General features: G+C 38.3%; 1 protein-coding gene across 1 annotated transcript in view; it reads left to right on the forward strand.

Moving 5' to 3' along the window:
* The window catches only part of MYOM2 (myomesin 2), a 140,198-nt gene that overhangs the window by 90,910 nt on the left and 31,407 nt on the right, over positions 1-17,881 (forward strand). Inside the window, exons 19-29 of the mRNA XM_075861936.1 lie at positions 4,494-4,672; positions 5,003-5,117; positions 7,051-7,207; positions 7,297-7,403; positions 7,964-8,008; positions 9,148-9,284; positions 11,309-11,453; positions 11,790-11,849; positions 13,436-13,503; positions 15,047-15,160; positions 16,400-16,487. Of these exons, the coding sequence (XP_075718051.1) occupies positions 4,494-4,672; positions 5,003-5,117; positions 7,051-7,207; positions 7,297-7,403; positions 7,964-8,008; positions 9,148-9,284; positions 11,309-11,453; positions 11,790-11,849; positions 13,436-13,503; positions 15,047-15,160; positions 16,400-16,487 (1,215 nt within the window). The remainder of the gene's footprint in view (positions 1-4,493; positions 4,673-5,002; positions 5,118-7,050; positions 7,208-7,296; positions 7,404-7,963; positions 8,009-9,147; positions 9,285-11,308; positions 11,454-11,789; positions 11,850-13,435; positions 13,504-15,046; positions 15,161-16,399; positions 16,488-17,881) is intronic.

Below are 17,881 nucleotides of genomic sequence, written 5' to 3' on the forward strand. Positions count from 1 at the left end.
ATAAACAGTTATGGCTCTTAGAATATGGCAACACAAAAAGTAAATGATTTTTTATAAAAAAGTATTTTATCGTGCAAACGCCATAAGACATAAAAAAAATTATAAACATATGCTATCGCCGTAATCGTATCGCCCTTCAGAATAAAGGGAATATGTTATTTATATCATACGGTGAACGCTGTAAAAAAAAAGAAATGGAAAACAATAGTAGAATTGCTGTTTTTTAGTCACCACGACTCTTAAAAAATAGAATAAAAACTGATCAAAAAGTCGCATACTTACCTGGCAGGGGAGATACCATGATCACTAAGGTGAGATTGGGACTTTCTTGACAGATTCTTGCAGCTCGGCCTTTGGCTTAGACAATGTGTAGTAGTGTCCTTATCTGAGGTTAGTAATCATCTCTGCCGGTGGATTGGTCAACATTGTAGAGGGATGAGAGAATGCCAAAGAGAGGGGCAGAGAACCACATGGTTGATGCTATCGGTCGGGTAGCTGGAAAGTCCGAGTTGCTAAGTGCCCCAGGAGTGGTGACCCTGGGGTGCCCGAACTCACTGGGGGTGGAATCCCACTGAGTGATGGCACATTTGCACGCACTGGGCTTTCACGCTATTTGAGCACACACCTTTATTTTCCCGGCCTTCTGGCTGGAATTTTTATATCTGGCGAATGTCCAGGCTGCATCACAGCGCACATTCACTTATTTAATATTGTTTTTTCCCAGTGTGTTTTTCACGTTTGTCACAGGATTTTTGGATGTGGTGCCCTTTTGGGACCCCTCCAAGGTGTGGTTCCTTTTTCCCCTGCAACCCGGCCTCCCTTCTTCGGAGGGGAGGTGCAACTAGACGCAGGCTCCAAGGTGGACACTGGGGTGGCAGCCCAGGTAAAAGCTTTGGAGTGTTGTTGGGTCCCCCTAAGCCTTGGCAAGGGGGGATCATTGATCCTCGATCCTCTTGGCCTATGGTTTGGAGAGTCGGGGAATGGTTATGCGGGGCCTCTCTCCTTTAGGAGTAGGGCTGCGATAGACCGCATCCTTTGTGTAATTTTTTGTGTGCCACCTCTGCACTTTTTTTACACTTTGGGTGACAGAAAGCACAACTCGGACTTTCTAAAAAAGAAGAAAAAAAAAAAAAAGTTGCATGCACCCCATGAATACTCCTCAATGGGTCTAGTTTCCAAAATGGGGTAACTTTTAAGGGGTTTCACCTGTACTGGTACCTCAGAAGCTCTGCAAATGTGACATGGCGCCCAGAAACCAATCCAGCAAAATCTACATGCCAAAAAGCGCTCCTGCATTTCTGAGCCCTGCCGTTTGTCCAACCAGCAGTTTATGACCACATATGGGGTATTGCCGTAATCGGGAGAAATTGCTTTTCAAATGTTGGGGTGCTTTTTCTTCTTTATTCATTGAAATAATAATTCCACAAAATGCAGCAAAAAAAAAAAACAGTGGGGTTGAGTGCTTGAGTCCATTACCACACCAGGGTCACATATGGGATATTTCTAAAAACGGCAGAATCTGGGCAATAAATAGAGTTGCGTTTCTCTGGTAAAACCTTCTGTTTTACAGAGAAAAATTGAATAAAAAAGATTTTCTGACAAAAAAAATGTATTTGTAAATTTCACCTCTACTTTGCTTTAAATTCCTGTGAAACGCCTAAATGGTTAAGAAACTTTCTAAATGCTGTTTTGAGTACTTTGAGGGGTCTAGTTTTAAAATTGGGTGTTTTATGGGTAGAGATGAGCGAACCGGGACAACCAAACCCGGTTTCGGTCCGAACATCGGGAAAAGTTCGGTTCGCAGCGAATCCGAACTTCACCGGGTTCGGTCGAACCCGTTTTGACCGAACCCGGTCAAAAATATTATACAAATTGGCAGCCACTTGTCTCTATCAATCACTGATAGAGAAAAGAGGCTGCTGATTAAAAATAAAATAAAAAGCATTTCATACGTACCCGGTCATTGTCTTGGTGACGAGTCCCTCTTCTTCCTCCAGTCCGACCTTCTTTTCTGACGCAGCAGCCTGTGATTGGCTGCAGAGGCCGCGGCAGCCTGTGATTGGCTGCAGCGGTCACATGGGCTGTATCGTCATCCAGGAATGTCGGGCCGGATGTCGAGAGGGACGCGTCACCAAGGCAACGGCCAGGAGACCGGACTGGAGGAAGCAGAAAGTTCTCGGTAAGTATGAACGTCTTTTTTTTTTTTACAGGTTGATGTATATTCTGATCGGAATTCACTGTCCAGGGTGCTGAAACAGTTACTGCCGATCAGTTAACTCTTTCAGCACCCTGGACAGTGACTATTTACTGACGTCGCCTAGCAACGCTGCCGTAATGATGGGTGCACACATGTAGCCACCCGTCATTACGGTGCCTCATGCACACGACCGTAAAAGCACCCGTTATTACGGGTCGTAATTACGACCCGAAATAGCGGGCCCATAGACTTCTGTTAGCTACGGGTACCTTCCCGTTTTCTCACTGGAAGGTGCCCGTGCCGTTAAAATATAGAACATGTTCTATTTTTTTATTTTACGGGCTGTGCTCCTATACTTTATAATGGGAGCACGGCTCGGAAAAACGACCGGCTGCCCGTGGTCGGCCGCGCCCGGCCGTGCTCATCTCCTGAAATACTCTGTGCTGTCTTAAACTCTGTGGACAGGTCAGGATCCTGTTTCTTTTAAATGCTGCTGGGGAACCCGCTCGATCCACTATATAAGGCTGCGCTACAGTGCAGCATTTAAAAGAAACAGGATCCTGACCTGTCCACAGAGTTTAAGGCAGCACAGAGTATTTCAGGAGATGAGCGTGCGGATCTTGTGCTGGGTGGTGACTTGCCAATCATGTGAAGGTGTTATTGAGGACAGGAGTGGAGGAGAGGTAACAGACTGAGCTACGTAATGGTAAGAGCAGAGTTCACAGCAGCACAGAATCTGCATGCTCCTCTCCTGAAATACTCTGTGCTTCTGTGAACTCTTCTCTTACCAGTACGTAGCTCAGTCTGTTACCTCTCCTCCACTCCTGTCCTCAATAACACCTTCACATGATTGGCAAGTCACCACCCCGCACAAGATCCGCACGCTCATCTCCTGAAATACTCTGTGTTGCTGTGAACTCTGCTCTTACCATTACGTGGTGACTTGCCAATCATGTGAAGGTGTTATTGAGGACAGGAGGGGAGGAGAGGTAAAAGACTGAGAGCTGCGTAATGGTAAGAGCAGAGTTCACAGCAGCACTGAATCTGCACGCTCATCTCCTGAATTCTCTGTGCTGCCTTAAACTCTGTGGACAGGTCAGGATCCTGTTTCTTTTAAATGCTGCACTGTAGCGCAGCCTTATATAGTGAATCGAGCGGGTTCCCCAGCAGCATTTAAAAGAAACAGGATCCTGACCTGTCCACAGAGTTTAAGGCAGCACAGAGTATTTCAGGAGAGGAGCGTGTGATTGGCTGCAGAGGCCGCTGCAGCCTGTGATTGGCTGCAGAGGCGGTCACGTGGGATGAAGCGTCATCCCTGGAGGCCGGCCTTCTGACGTCATCCTGACGTGCGTGACCGCCACTACAGCCTGTGATTGGCTGCAGCGGCGACATGGATGAAACGTCATCGCTGTAGGCCGGACAGGAGGAATGTAAGTATGAACGTATTTTTTTAATTTTTTTATTACATTAAAATTGTATTTGCACTGTAGCGCTGAGCATGTACTGTCAAGGTTGCTGAAAGAGTTAGTGCAGCCTATTAACTCTATCAGCACCCTGGACAGTACCATGCTCGGCGCACGGAAATTACAGGTTCAGTCAGAACTAGTTCGGTCCGAATCGAACTTTTTTGTGAAATTCGGCGAACTAGCCGAACCGAACTTTTCATAAGTTCGCTCATCTCTATTTATGGGTATTACTATCTGTCTTACAAGCAGATACATTTAAATTCAGAAAAATTCTATTTTTTCCTAATTTTCTCTAAATTTAGCTATTTTTCACAAATAAACACTGAATATATCGACCAAATTTTACCACTAACGTAAAGCCCAATGTGTCACGAGAAAACAATCTCAGAATCGCTTGGATAGTAATAAGCATTCCAGAGTTATTACAGCATAAAGTGACACAACAGATTTGAAAAATGGGCTCTGAGCCATAAGGAAAAAACTAGGCTGCGTCGTTAAGGGGTTAACTTTCTCGTTTTGGTAAAGCTGTTCCCACTGTAACCTCATTTTCTGCTTCTTTACTTAAAAGTGGAACCTGGAGTGGTCTTCTTTTGCTGTAGTTTATCTATTTTAATGTGCGTCCTGTAGGAGTGGTCTTCTGCATATCACTTTTATAATGTACTGTTATTTGAGTATTTGTTGTCCTTCTATCTTCTTGATCCAGTCATCCTATTCTCCTCCGAACTCTCTCACTAACAAGGTGTTTTCTCTTACAGAGCTGAGTCTCTTGTTCTTCATAGGTGAAATTAGAAACTAACAATACAGTATATATCTTTTTTTTATTTTATTAGGACCAGCCTATGATCTTACATTCTGTGAGGTCAGGAATACATCCCTGGTGATACTCTGGAAGGAACCTGTTTATTTAGGAAATAGCCCTGTTGCGGGATATTTTGTAGAATATAAAGAAATTGATGTAGAGCAATGGACAAGAGTGAATGAGACTGCAACAGCCAGCCGTTACTTAAAGGTACACATATATATATATATATATATATATATATATATATATCAGACTTTGTTACCCAATGTCTTCTGAATTCTAGCAGCATTGTATAGACAGCTACAAGCACACAAAATAGTAATAAAATACATATCCATAATTCCTTTCATGTATATCATATATGTTATATATACATATCCTATTTGTCTTTCAATATAAATGACACTAGTCAACCACAAGGGCACTTTACTTTAGAAAACAGATGAGGCTTGACTGTAATTGTTAATAACATTTTGAAGTTAGTAAATCTTTTCTATCATATTGATTCAAATGTCATGTTTATATTTTGATGTGAAGGTCAAGGAACTGGAAGAAGGCAAAACATATGTTTTCCAAATCCGTGCTGTGAATGCATCAGGCATTGGTAAACCATCTGACATTTCAGAGCCGGTACTTGTCCAGGCAAGATCAGGTATGTATGTATGCAAATTATTTTAAAGCAGAGAAATATAAAGTACAGTTATGCCTTCTTAAAACAGAAATTATTTGCTTGCCTGCTTGCCGTTGCATATCCCATGAAACAGTGGTTTATTTCTCATTTCAGGATAGTGGGTATAATACTGATAATCAATAGGACTGCTGTTGGATAGCACATATATAAACTAGGATTGAACAACCACTTATTTAAGAAGTCGTTAGACTTGCTAACCTGCATTAGTGCAAGATATGAGAACATGTATTAAAGTGCAACCGTTTAATTGAATAGATGCCATGTAATACAATATTTCCCCCTTAGGGGGTCCATGGAGCTCCTCCCAGTGTTAACTACAGATTTATGGGGGTTAGAAAACCTGAACCCACTGCAATTAGCTGGTTGCTGGGGTGACATCATTCTAAGACGGGATTGTACAGTTGAGCAGGGCTTAATAAGATCCTGTCAGAATCACGATGTACTGCAATATATTAGTATTTCAGTATATCGTGCAAGCAAATCAATGATCCAACTAATAAAAAAAGTTAAACACAGTTAAAGTTTTTTTGTAATATGTAAAAAAAAAATATTAAAAGTTTAAAAAAACCGTCTTTCCCATTTTTTTTCCCCAAAAACAAGAAAAAGAAATTAACAGAACTGATATCGCTACGTCTGTAAATGCCCGAACTATTACAATGTGACATTATTTAACCCGCACGGTAAACACTGTAAAAAAAGAAAAAATCAAAAACGCCACAATCGCTGTTTTTTGGTCACCTTATCTCCCACAAAAAAAAAATGGTATACAAAGTGATCGAAAAATCTCATATACCCCAAAATGGTACTAATACAAACTACAGCTTGTCCTGCAAAAAGCAAGCCCTAAGGCTATGTTCACACGGAGTATTTTGGGGGAGGAATATCTGCCTCAAAGCTCCAAACGGAATTTTGAGGCAGATATTCCTCCCCCAAAATACTCCGTGTGAATAGCAATTATCGCGCCGTTTTTCGCCCGCGGCCATTGAGCGCCGCGGGCATAAAACACGCTTTCTCCTGCCTCCCATTGAAGTCAATGGGAGGTCGGACGCGGAAGCGCCCGAAGATAGGGCATGTCGCTTCTTTTTCCCGCGAGGCAGTTTTACTGCTCGCGGGAAAAAGACGCCGACGCCTCCCATTGAAATCAATGGGAGGCGTTCTCGGGCCGTTTCTGCCGAGTTTTGCGACGCGGTTTCCGCGTCAAAAAACTCGCCAAAAGACCCCGTGTGAACATAGCCTAACAACGACTCAATCGACAAAACAAATTAAAAAAATTATGACTCAGAATACAAAACAAATTTTATATTTAACAATTATTATTTTCCTTTTAAAAGTAGTAATAAATAAAAAAATATATAAATTTGGCATCGTATTGACCTGCAGAATAAAGTTAAATTTTCATCTTTACCGCATGATGAACGCTGTAAAAACGAAACCAAATATAATAATGGCAGAATCTCTTTTTCTTATTCCACCCCACCAAGAACTGTTTTTCCAGTTTCCCAGTAAATTAATGTATATAGTACAATAAATGGTACAGATAAAACTACAACTCATCCTGCAAAAAACAAGCCCTCGTACGGCTTTATCGAGGGAAAAAATAAACAAGTTCTGGCTTTCGGAAGGATGGCCATATTCCAACTCTCATTTTATGAAGGTATTATGCTATTTCAGGGAGCTCAGTGAGGCTCAAGGAATGCAAATGAATGAACACACTGATATTAAAGGTATAACCCAGCAGTTGACATCACTACTAAGATAATGAGATGTCCGATCTCCGCATCAACCATCTTAACATCCAATACATAGTACAGTGGAATCTCAGTGTAATATCTACTTTGTAGAGTAACTTTTAGCTGTATCCCAGAAAGTAATGCTTCTGTTTGGTAAATTGCAGGTGTTCAAGAGATTACTACAGGAGTGGATGAAGTCGGGAACATTTACCTTGCTTACAACTGTACTGAGATATCTGAAGCTTCGCAGTTTACATGGTGCAAAGCCTATGAAGAAATCACCGATGAACAAAAATTCACGGCAGAATCTATTGGAGAAAAGTATGTGTTTAGTGTGATGTACATGATTGGTGGATACGTTTTTCCATGTATTCATTTATCTATAACTGTTTACTTTTCCTTTATTTTAGTTCCAAGCTGTACTTTAAGAACCCAGACAAGGATGACTTGGGGACTTACTCGGTGGCAGTTAGTGATACTGATGGCATTTCATCCAGCTTTGTGCTAGATGCAGATGGTAGGGGGAGTTATTTTATTTTTATTAGAATATTGCAAAACTGTATTAACCATTCAGAAATATGTATTATCTGATTTTGTTGGCATTTGATTGTTGCCTTTGACAGCAGTGCATAGGGAAAGTTTGAAAAGAATGGAATTGATGATGGTTGCATAGTAAATGCAAAGCCAAGAAATCATTGGCTGGGAAGTGAAGAAGGATGTATGCGATTAGCGACTTGGTTTAATAAATCACACGCTTGTCTCCTCTTTATCTACTTCCTGCGAAATTGCTGTGAAAAGCATTAATTAGACAAGGACATCTGTGCGTGCTTCTCCTTTAAAAGACAAATGATCTATTGATCTAAGTTTCTATATTTCTAGCTCCTATCTATCTATCTATCTATCTATCTATCTATCTATCTATCTATCTATCTATCTATCTATCTATCTATCTATCTATCTATCTATCTATCTATCTATCTATCTATCTATCTATCTATCTATCTATCAATCTATCTATCTATCATATTGTGTAATATTAAATAAATAACCATTTTGACCCTCTTAATTTCTTCCTAGAACTTGAGCGTCTGATGACTCTAAGCCATGAAATTAGGAATCCCAGTAAGTAAACGTTTTTTATCTATATCATTTTTTTGCTGGATGATTTCTTCTTGTTTATTTCAATCTTTGTCTATGGAACAAATACAAAGCCAACTATACACATAACTCACAATATATTACACAATTTAACGGTTTGCATTGAATACACTTTTAATACATTATTGTGATATAGTAATATCGGGGTTTTCCATTATAAAAAAAAAAGCATACCATATCATATGACTCATTTTATCAGATCTCATGACATTTCACTGGGAAAACAGCAGTGACCTGAGATAAAAGGAACCTGATCTCTGAACTTAATATAGATTTATATTTCAAGGTTACTTCTCTCTCAATTCCACCTGATTTAATGATATAGCTCAAGTCTCTGTTAGCATCAATGTTATTGAAAAAGTGATCAAAGTTGTTTTCAATGATTTAGAAGGTCTAATTCCCATAGGCTGTAGTGATATTCAGATCTAACCTCTTTTCGGTAAAGCAACATATATTATAACATCTGCTGTAAATTCATGCTTAGAAAAGTAACGTTCACTTCTAGCTTATATTTTATCATGTAGACCTGATTATTGTGCTGTGACATGATAGCCATAGGAAATATGTATTAGTATGTTTTAGTAGGATGTTTAGTAGTAACATCATACTGTATGTTTTAGTAGGATATGTATGATATCAACATCCAAGTTTTACAACTATTGGTCCAATTTTTTGGGGGAAAACGTCCATCTCAATGGTTAATAAATAATGTTTAAACTTATTTCCAAAATTTAAGAATCAGTAATAGCAGCTTGATGACTATTTATATTTTAGACCCCCCCCCCCCCACACATCTCATGCAGCCTTTAAAGTGCATTCCAGTTGGTCAAATACAGGCATAATGTTGTCATGCCAATTTGAATGCTAGTACCAGGGACATAACTATAATGGGGCAAAGGTTGTAGTCGTATCTGGACCCTCGAGTCAAAGGGGGCCCAAATGGTTTCTGCCCCATAGAAGGAGACAATTACTATGAATGATGCATGATAATTTGTGGGACCCTGTTAAAGAGTTTGGGGCCCAGGAGCCTCAAGTTATGCCTCCGGCTAGTATCAAGTTTTGTTCTTGCTTTCTTGACCACCATTGTCTATATTTACTTTTAGCCATTCCTTTGAAGTCAGAACTGGCCTATGAGATTTTGGAAAAAGGCAGAGTGCGCTTCTGGTTGGAAGCCCATAACTTGTCTGCGGAAACAAGCTATAGGTTTGTTGCGAACGATTTGGAGATTAAAGACAGTGAGGTTTGTACATTCCTTTTTCCCTGCAGATATTTGTAAGCGTTTCAATGTAGTACTAGAAAAAAGAATATGTTACTATGCACTTACCCTGCTACTTCTTAATATCGTAGCTTATTACGATGGAATGGAATATGGGTCCCTTAAGAAAAATTACACCAATTGCTGTTCAATATAATAAGATGATTCAAGACAATGGCTTCATAGCGCGAGCAGCAAATTAATCCAGTCTTCCAAAATCCAATGTCTTTTTTCACAATATAAATCATTAATGTACAACAGTATCCACAAAAAGATTTTTGTAATATTTCCTATTGCCGAAAGGAAGTGTATGGGCATTTGGATATTGATCTGTATAATAATTCACAGCTAATATTGATCTGTTACATAATGTCTAAATATATTTGTGTTGTCCCCTTAAGGAGTAGAGACAATTATTGTTTTCTCCTTTACTAAAGCAATGTTTCTGTAACATAACAGCATGAGTTTCTTGTGCAGATTGGTTGATAGTCCTATTGTGTTCCACAATAGATAAAAAGCTTTCCAATTCTTACAAATGCATTGTCAGTAAGATCATCAGAATTAATGGTATATAAAGCTTCATAAGCTTCCATAGCCTAATGATAATAAATGAGTCAGGAAAACATGTATTGCTTTTGTTATTTAGCTATTATTTTACTTGTCCTGGGTGGTATTAGGGCAAAGAATCAATGTTTGTGTAGAAATATCCATCAATTACATAGATCATCTCTTGCACTTGTGGAGATTTTACATGTCTGTGTATTACATGGATAGCCCATTAATTTCAAAGAGAAGTATGTAATGCTGAGTTTCTCCTGTGGTGGTGCTGCAGTAATATTGAACATCTGCTGCCAGGTTCCATCACAGATTCCAACTGTTCACCAGGGGGCCTAACAGTGGACCATGCTTTGATCAGCTACTTTTTTTTGGGGGGGAGGGGGGTAACCTTCTAAGGAAAACGGGATTCTCCAAAGCAGACAACCCCTTTAATAACTTGAATGAAGTATAGGCAGAACTGGGCCACATTGAAAACAGCTTAGATTGAATGTTGTCACTGTAAGTCAAGAAAATGGAAAAATAAATTATATGTCATTATTAAGTAAAAGGTAATTAGTCATTGTTACTAGAGATTGTGTATTTTTATTAGATGTAAAATTGTGTTAAATCCTCCCCCACCCTAGATTGTTCATTTGCTTGTCTTTAATTATTACATAACTGGGTTTAGTAGGCAGGTTTGTCACGCTAGAGGCGTCTACATTGTTATTATAACCCTAGTGTTAAAAATACAAGGGTGGCCAGGAAGATACAATTAGCTGATTTTCCCTAGGCAATGGGACCAATCCCTCAATTCCTTGTTATAGTGGAGACCTATCCAGACACTAAAGGAAGAAAATTGAAATAACAACCTTGGCAACACTTAATTTTCACACATTTGATAACTAAGCAGCTAGTCTTCTTCCATTTGCACTAGTCTTGAACATGATACTAATATGTCTACAGTGATCTACAAATATCAGATGTGAAACAAATGACTTAGTGACTATTTCGGGGTAAACTTATTTTTGAATATGGACCAATGCAGGGACGGTACATGGGCTCCTTCCTCTCAAATAGCTCAGAATACAGCACCTCCTTTAAGTCTCCCTATCCAGTAATTGTGAGCCACAACATTCATTAGCTCAGCCGCTCATATGCAATCTAATATACAATAGGAAGCTACTTTTAGAGTAGCAGTGGGCCCCCTTACCTACTGAGCCCCTGTGCAACTTCACAGGTTGCACATATAGTACATCCGCCCCTGAGTGAGTTTAAAATTATCTATATTTGTAATTAATGTGAGTAATTCATATTTGATATGAGCAATGACCACTAATACAAATTAAATTTAAAATATTTTCTTTTTTTCCTAAGAGAAATGAATAATGACACAATGTATATGACAAATTTATAACATTTTGCACATATAGTACTTTCATTTAATATGAATTCTAATGGTTTACCTTTTACAGAGCCATCGTATTAAGTTTGACAGATCCACAGGCATTATTGAAATGGTAATGGACAGATTTACGGTAGAGAATGAGGGTACCTATACAGTACAGATCCATGATGGTAAAGCCAAGAACCAGTCTTCTTTAGTTCTTATCGGAGATGGTAAGTTGTTAGTGATTACATTAAATTGTGCTTTTTAACAGTAGCCCAGATATTATGTAAATCTGCTAGTTTCTAAAAAGCAATTAATGGATTCTTTATGCTCTACACTGGCTTTAAAAGGGCTTCACCGTGTTCAGGTTGCAATCTGCACATGGCTTCCCAAAAATCAGAATTTGCTTACATGAACATAGACATTTGTTGTATATATTACATTGACCTTATACATACTTTCTATAACCAGAGACTACTATGTTTTAACTGTAAATAATTTTGCAGCAATCTCAAATCGACTTCTCTCTGTTCATAATATGATATACTGTACATTTATATTTGCAGCATTCAAAGCACTTCTGGCTGAAGCGGAATTTCAGAGAAAGGAATATATTAGAAAACAAGGTAAAAGTTAATAAAGCACAAAATATATAAAAAATAAATTACTCTGTCACAAAGGTTTATTAACATTGCCAAGTAGTGCACTAATAGCTCGCCCCCAATCATCGTGTACCAGGTTTGTCAATAGGGTGCATACCCTGTTTTTGAATCTGACATAGGGTAAAAGCAACACCAGTTTGGATCTGGTGCTGCCCATATTCGAGGCATGCTCGGTGCAACTCTGAAGCTCCACCCACTTTTCTAACGCATATGTCTGCATTGAAAAACGTGGCACAGGGGCTTCATAAATATGGTGTTTAACCCAAATGTCATATTTTTTATGTATGTACACTGAAACACTGGATAATTTGCAAACAAAAGCGTATACCATTGTAAATCGAAATACAATATTAATGTATTCTGAGCAGGAAATTAGCGTCTTTGTAAAGGTTGCATGGGTTAAATAGTTATCCATATTATACCTGCTTTAAAGAAGCAGGTTCATTAGCATGGTACGACTGGCAGTAAATTGCAAAAAATGATCCTATAAATTTCTCATCCAATAATTGCAGAAATTCATCATTTAAAATCGAATTTGAACACACACCATTACACTTAACGTAAAGTGGAAAAGTAGTGTCTATTCATTCCTTTATGCAAATAGCTCTGATGAAAGTGTTTCCCACAATCTCATCATATCAAGCTTTTTCAAATTATTTTCATGCCGCTTTATAGGACATAATCATTCATACATTTCACATATTTAATAAAGCGTAGTTGATCATTTTAATGTAATTCTGTAACCGTGCAATATGTTACCTTCCTAGTGGCTGTAAAACATTATCCATGCAAATCCTTTGGCTTAGGGCCCTTTTACAGCGGCCAATTATTGGGCAAACAAGAGTTCACAGAACGCTCGTTCACAATAATTGCTCTGTGTAAGCAGGGCAACGATCAGCCAATGAATGAGCAAACACTCGTTCATCGGCTGATTGTATCGTTTATGCAGCCTAAAATATTATAGTTGTCGGCAGAACGTCTCCCTGTGTAAACAGTGATATGTGCTGCCGACATGATAGAAATGTATGTGGACGAGCGATCGGAGTAACGCGCGCTCGTCCCCATATATTACTGATAATAGCTTCTTGTGAAAGGAGCAAACAAGCGCCGATCAACGAGCTGTCTCGTTGATCAGCGCTCATTTACATGGAAATTGTCGGGCCGTGTAACAGGACCCTTAGGCTCAAAGTGTGGACTGGAATTAACTGGCTTTCCATAACATTTGCTCTAGTGTGTGTGTGTCTGATATAAATGAAAAAAGATCTGGAGCCTCACTGAGGACACGGACTGATGGGAGGGATGACAGTCTATAGAGCATTGCAGAATATGTTAGCGCTACATAAAAAGAGAATGTTTATGTCTATTTAATATTGTATTATTGTCCCAAGAGAACTGTTACAGTATCTCCTTTTTAAGATTAAAGCACAACCACTTGCCATTATTAGTGATGTGTCATCATATATATATATACACTGTATATATATCCTTATTTTCACATACAGTATTACTCTTCATTCACAGTACTCTGTATTTCTTTGTATAATCTACAGGTCCTCATTTCTTGGAATACTTGTATTGGGATGTTACAGAGGAATGTGAAGTATTGCTTGTTTGCAAGGTATGTATCTATTAAAACTAGAACCATTTTTTCTAGAACCATCGTCTTCAATGAACACTTCGTAATACTATGCTAATGGTAACTACTGTAAATATATACTAATAGTACAATACTAGTAATAGTACAGTTAGATTACACTTCTAATACCCTTCCTCCACGATTGCATCTTGGCAGCCTGCAGTTTATTGAAGGTCAGTCCCAGCCATATTACACGTCTTGAGACAAGTTTTATCCTTCTCCTTATTCCAAATAATTATCCAAATAATGAATTCAATAATTAAATCCTTTTAATTTCTCTTAATAAATTATCACAATATCTTACTTTCCTACGTAATTTCCCTCTTGCTAACGAGTCCTTAAACGATCAATATTTTTTTCTTGTAAAATTCTCGCTCTAGTTATGCAACAGTCTTCAAGGTACTGACAACTGATATATAAAAACTTTAGGAGCTGAATGGAGCTACAAAAGACAGACAGCATGTCTATATGTTTTAGCACTTTGATTCTTCTCTCTGATTTATATCTTATATTTGTGAATGAATAATGATCGGTTTGTGGCCTTTTTGGAATATTCACCAACCTTTTGTCTTTAAAATTTATTTAAAATAACAGTAAATGTTCTATGTTGTTCTGATTGTTCAATTCTTCCATTATCATTATACTTTACTATCAGCTATTACTATCTGTTAATCCACATACACTATCCATATATGGGGATTAACCACCATGTTAATTTCTCTGATTTCTATTTTATTGAACATCCAATTTCTCATTAAAAACTTTGCTTCAATTATTTTCCTCTTGACTTGCTCTTAACATTTTCCTATAGACCCAAGTTTTTTTGTAATATGCTCAATATGCAGGGCCACGATCAGGACAGTACAGGTGGTACTGCAGTCAGGGGCCCAGGATACTAATCAGCCACCGCTTGCCGCTGAAGGGTCGCTGCATGGCTCCCACACAGTTACACTTGAATAGGCTCCAACAATTTTACAGGCACCAGTTAGTCTTCTGTCCCTCTCCAAAACAATCCACCACATCTCTAATATGGGCCTGAATGAGCACATAAATATCATATTATTCCCCTTTTAATTTCCTACAGATTATACAATAGGTGTATGGGAAGGTGGATAACCTGATGTTCATGCTACATATTGATCACGTTTTCCCCCCAAAACATTCTTCCTCAGAAGCCAATCAAATGTACATAATGGCATACTAAATTAAGAATAGAAGATGTGGGGTGGAGTCCCAAAGGCCATGATCATTTGACTGTAAGGGGCCCCGATGTATTGAATTGCGGCCCTGTCACTACAGCTAGTCAAAACTTCACTCTATATTAAAGAATGGTCTTAAAGTTTTTTAGTTTTTTTTTAAGAAGAGGTGGTAATATTGTCCTTCTGTCTATATTCTTTGTTATTGTTCAACACCTATATTAATAATAGGTAATACCAAGTGAATAAATAATCCATTAAAAATTTAGCGGCCATTTAGTGGAATTCTGATTTAGAAGATTCATTATAAATGTCATTGTTTTTTACAGGTAGCAAACACAAAGAAGGAAACAGTGTTTAAGTGGTATAAAGGTGAGATACCAACTGAAGCCGTGGATGTTCCAGATCTGCAGCAAGGGTTGTGCATATTCCGCATTCCTAAGGTACAGCCTAAGATTATTTCTTCCAGAGTAGGTGATAAAGCAAATGATAAATCATCTGATAGGTAACTGTGGACCAATGTAAATGGGTTGTATTAGGTTAGTGTCTGCTTTTTCTCAAGAAACAGCGCCACTCTTGTCATTAGGTTGTATCTGGTATTGCAGTTCAGCCACATTTACTTGCATTGACTAGATTTTCTAAATATTTTCTATTGCATAAAATTAGTGATGAGGGGTAAACTGTTAGGAGTCAAACACACATAAGAGCCCTGTGCATTGAGCCTGTATGGCAGTGCATGGACGCTGTACGGCTACTTACTAAATGAACCGTATAGGCTCATTCATACTCCGTGTGTACATAGATATTCTGCCCTCGAAGCAATGCTTCTAGGGGAAAGTAACTGTACATACAGAGTCTGATGGAACATGCTATGTTTTTTGTTATAAGAATTCAGCAGTAGAAACCTCCATATGCCTTTGTATGAAATCAGGGACATATGAAGGTACAGTAGAAAGCTTATACACCTGTAAAGAACACCTACTCCTTACATAACAGAGTCGTAATACAGCCGTGTGCATTAACCCTTTATGCCATAAACCAAGTTTCTCAATCCCTTCAAGAAGTTGACATGGATGATTGATCTAAAGTGATGTAAAATAAGGAAAAAAAAACGAACATTATGCATTTGCATGGCAAGAAACCAGTCTAAGGGTATGTGCACACGGTAGCAGGCTTTTACGTCTGAAAAGACAGACTGTTTTCAGGAGAAAACAGCTGCCTCGTTTCACACGTAAATGCTCCTCCTCGCATTTTGCGAGGCTTCTCTGACAGCCGTAAATTTTGAGCTGTGCTTCATTGAGTTCAATGAAGAACGGCTCAAATTACGTCTGAAAGAAGTGTCCTGCACTTCTTTTGACGAGGCTGTATTTTTACGCGTCGTCGTTTGACAGCTATCAAACGACGACGCGTAAATGACAGGTTGTCTGCACAGTACGTCGGCAAACCCATTCAAATGAATGGGCAGATGTTTGCCGACGTATTGTAGCCCTATTTTCAGACGTAAAACGAGGCATAATACGCCTGGTTTACGTCTGAAAATAGGTCGTGTGAACCCAGCCTAACAGTCCCTGACATGAACAGTTGTTTTTTTAATGTTTTTCTTTCACATCTTCCTAGCATATTAATTGCTTTAACTTTTTATTCCAATGTAAATATTCATCACTTTTCTTTTACATTTATAGCTGACTAAAAAAGATCAAGGTGAATATAAGGCAACGTTGAAAGATGATAGAGGCCAAGATGTATCTGTTCTTGAGCTGTCTGGAAAAGGTAAACACACACATTACTGTATGAGATACTACAACTATCCCAGACAAAGAGAACAACGTAGCGATGTTAAATAATCCTGACGGTAAAGGACAGAGGCGTACTACTTCATTCTACCATGTATAATACTCAGCTTGGTCTGTAATCTGAACATTGATTATGGCTAAATGCCCAAACACAAAAGGGACACATCTCTCCCCAAGTATATCATTTACACACGTCAACAATTTATACACTGACACAGAAATAAAAATGTATGGTAAAGCCTATTCTGCTATTTTATTCACACATATAAATGTAGTAAATATATTTGTATTAGGAATTCAGTATCTATCTAGCAGGCATTAATCTAATTATGAAAGCAGCACAAAGGTCGACATACGGATTAGGTCTGTGCTAATGACGTTTAATGATGCGTGCAGAACTTCTGCGCTTGTGCAGTCATCACAAACCATCACGGTGCCATTCATTAATATTGAGCTACTAAATGTGGAGCTCAATGTAACAGCAACATCAATCATTGCTTTGCAGATATACAGGGTTTAAGGACACAGCAGTCATGCCATCCGCAAGACAGGTGACAACTAATTTAAGTGTACGACAGGCCCAAATGTCAGGTAGAGAGGCCTTTAAGTCATGCAGGGTGAAAGACAATCTTTGCAGCAGCTTTACATTATATAATTAAGGGAGTCCCGGGTAGTAGCCCCCCTCTATGATGACCTTATGCACTAATGACCTATTTGTGCATATGGAAAGGTGTCGTCCTCTTTAACTTCAGTATCCAGATCCGCCCACTTGTACTTAGACACCTTTGAAATTATATATACACACCCTATTTTTCGGACTATAAGATGCAGTTTTTAGCAAGAATAAATATTTTTTATTTTTGCAAAAAAGTATTTAGAAAGTTGCACCAAACACACTGATAGACATTTTTATTAGAAAACAAAAAACAATTTCAAAAGGTGTGCCTAGCCTTTAAATGCCAATGTTTCCATACCACCAGTCCAGACCAGTTCTTTCTCCCTCTTGTTCTTTCTTATTCTTTGGAACAATAACAGCAATATAAAATAAAAAACAGTCAGAAGAGAGAAAAAATATATATACCCCAACAAAACAGAAAAGGAATACATTACACGCATGTAACACATACATATTTATTGGAACACATAAATATTGTTGAATCATGAATACTTCAATTTCTTAATATTTCATTGAAAACGTAATGGTTAATCTTGGAAAACTCTGTTTATATGCAGTAACTACACATCATGTCATGTCCCATAAAAATATTCATTTATGCATTTTTATCTTAGTGTTGAATTTCCAGCTTAACTGTTTTTGCAACACTGTAATAACCATCCAGTCCATGAAGAATTATCTTTTTGTTGACATTT

This window comes from Rhinoderma darwinii, chromosome 4 (genome assembly GCF_050947455.1).
Source record: "Rhinoderma darwinii isolate aRhiDar2 chromosome 4, aRhiDar2.hap1, whole genome shotgun sequence".
NCBI classification, from domain to species: domain Eukaryota; kingdom Metazoa; phylum Chordata; class Amphibia; order Anura; family Rhinodermatidae; genus Rhinoderma; species Rhinoderma darwinii.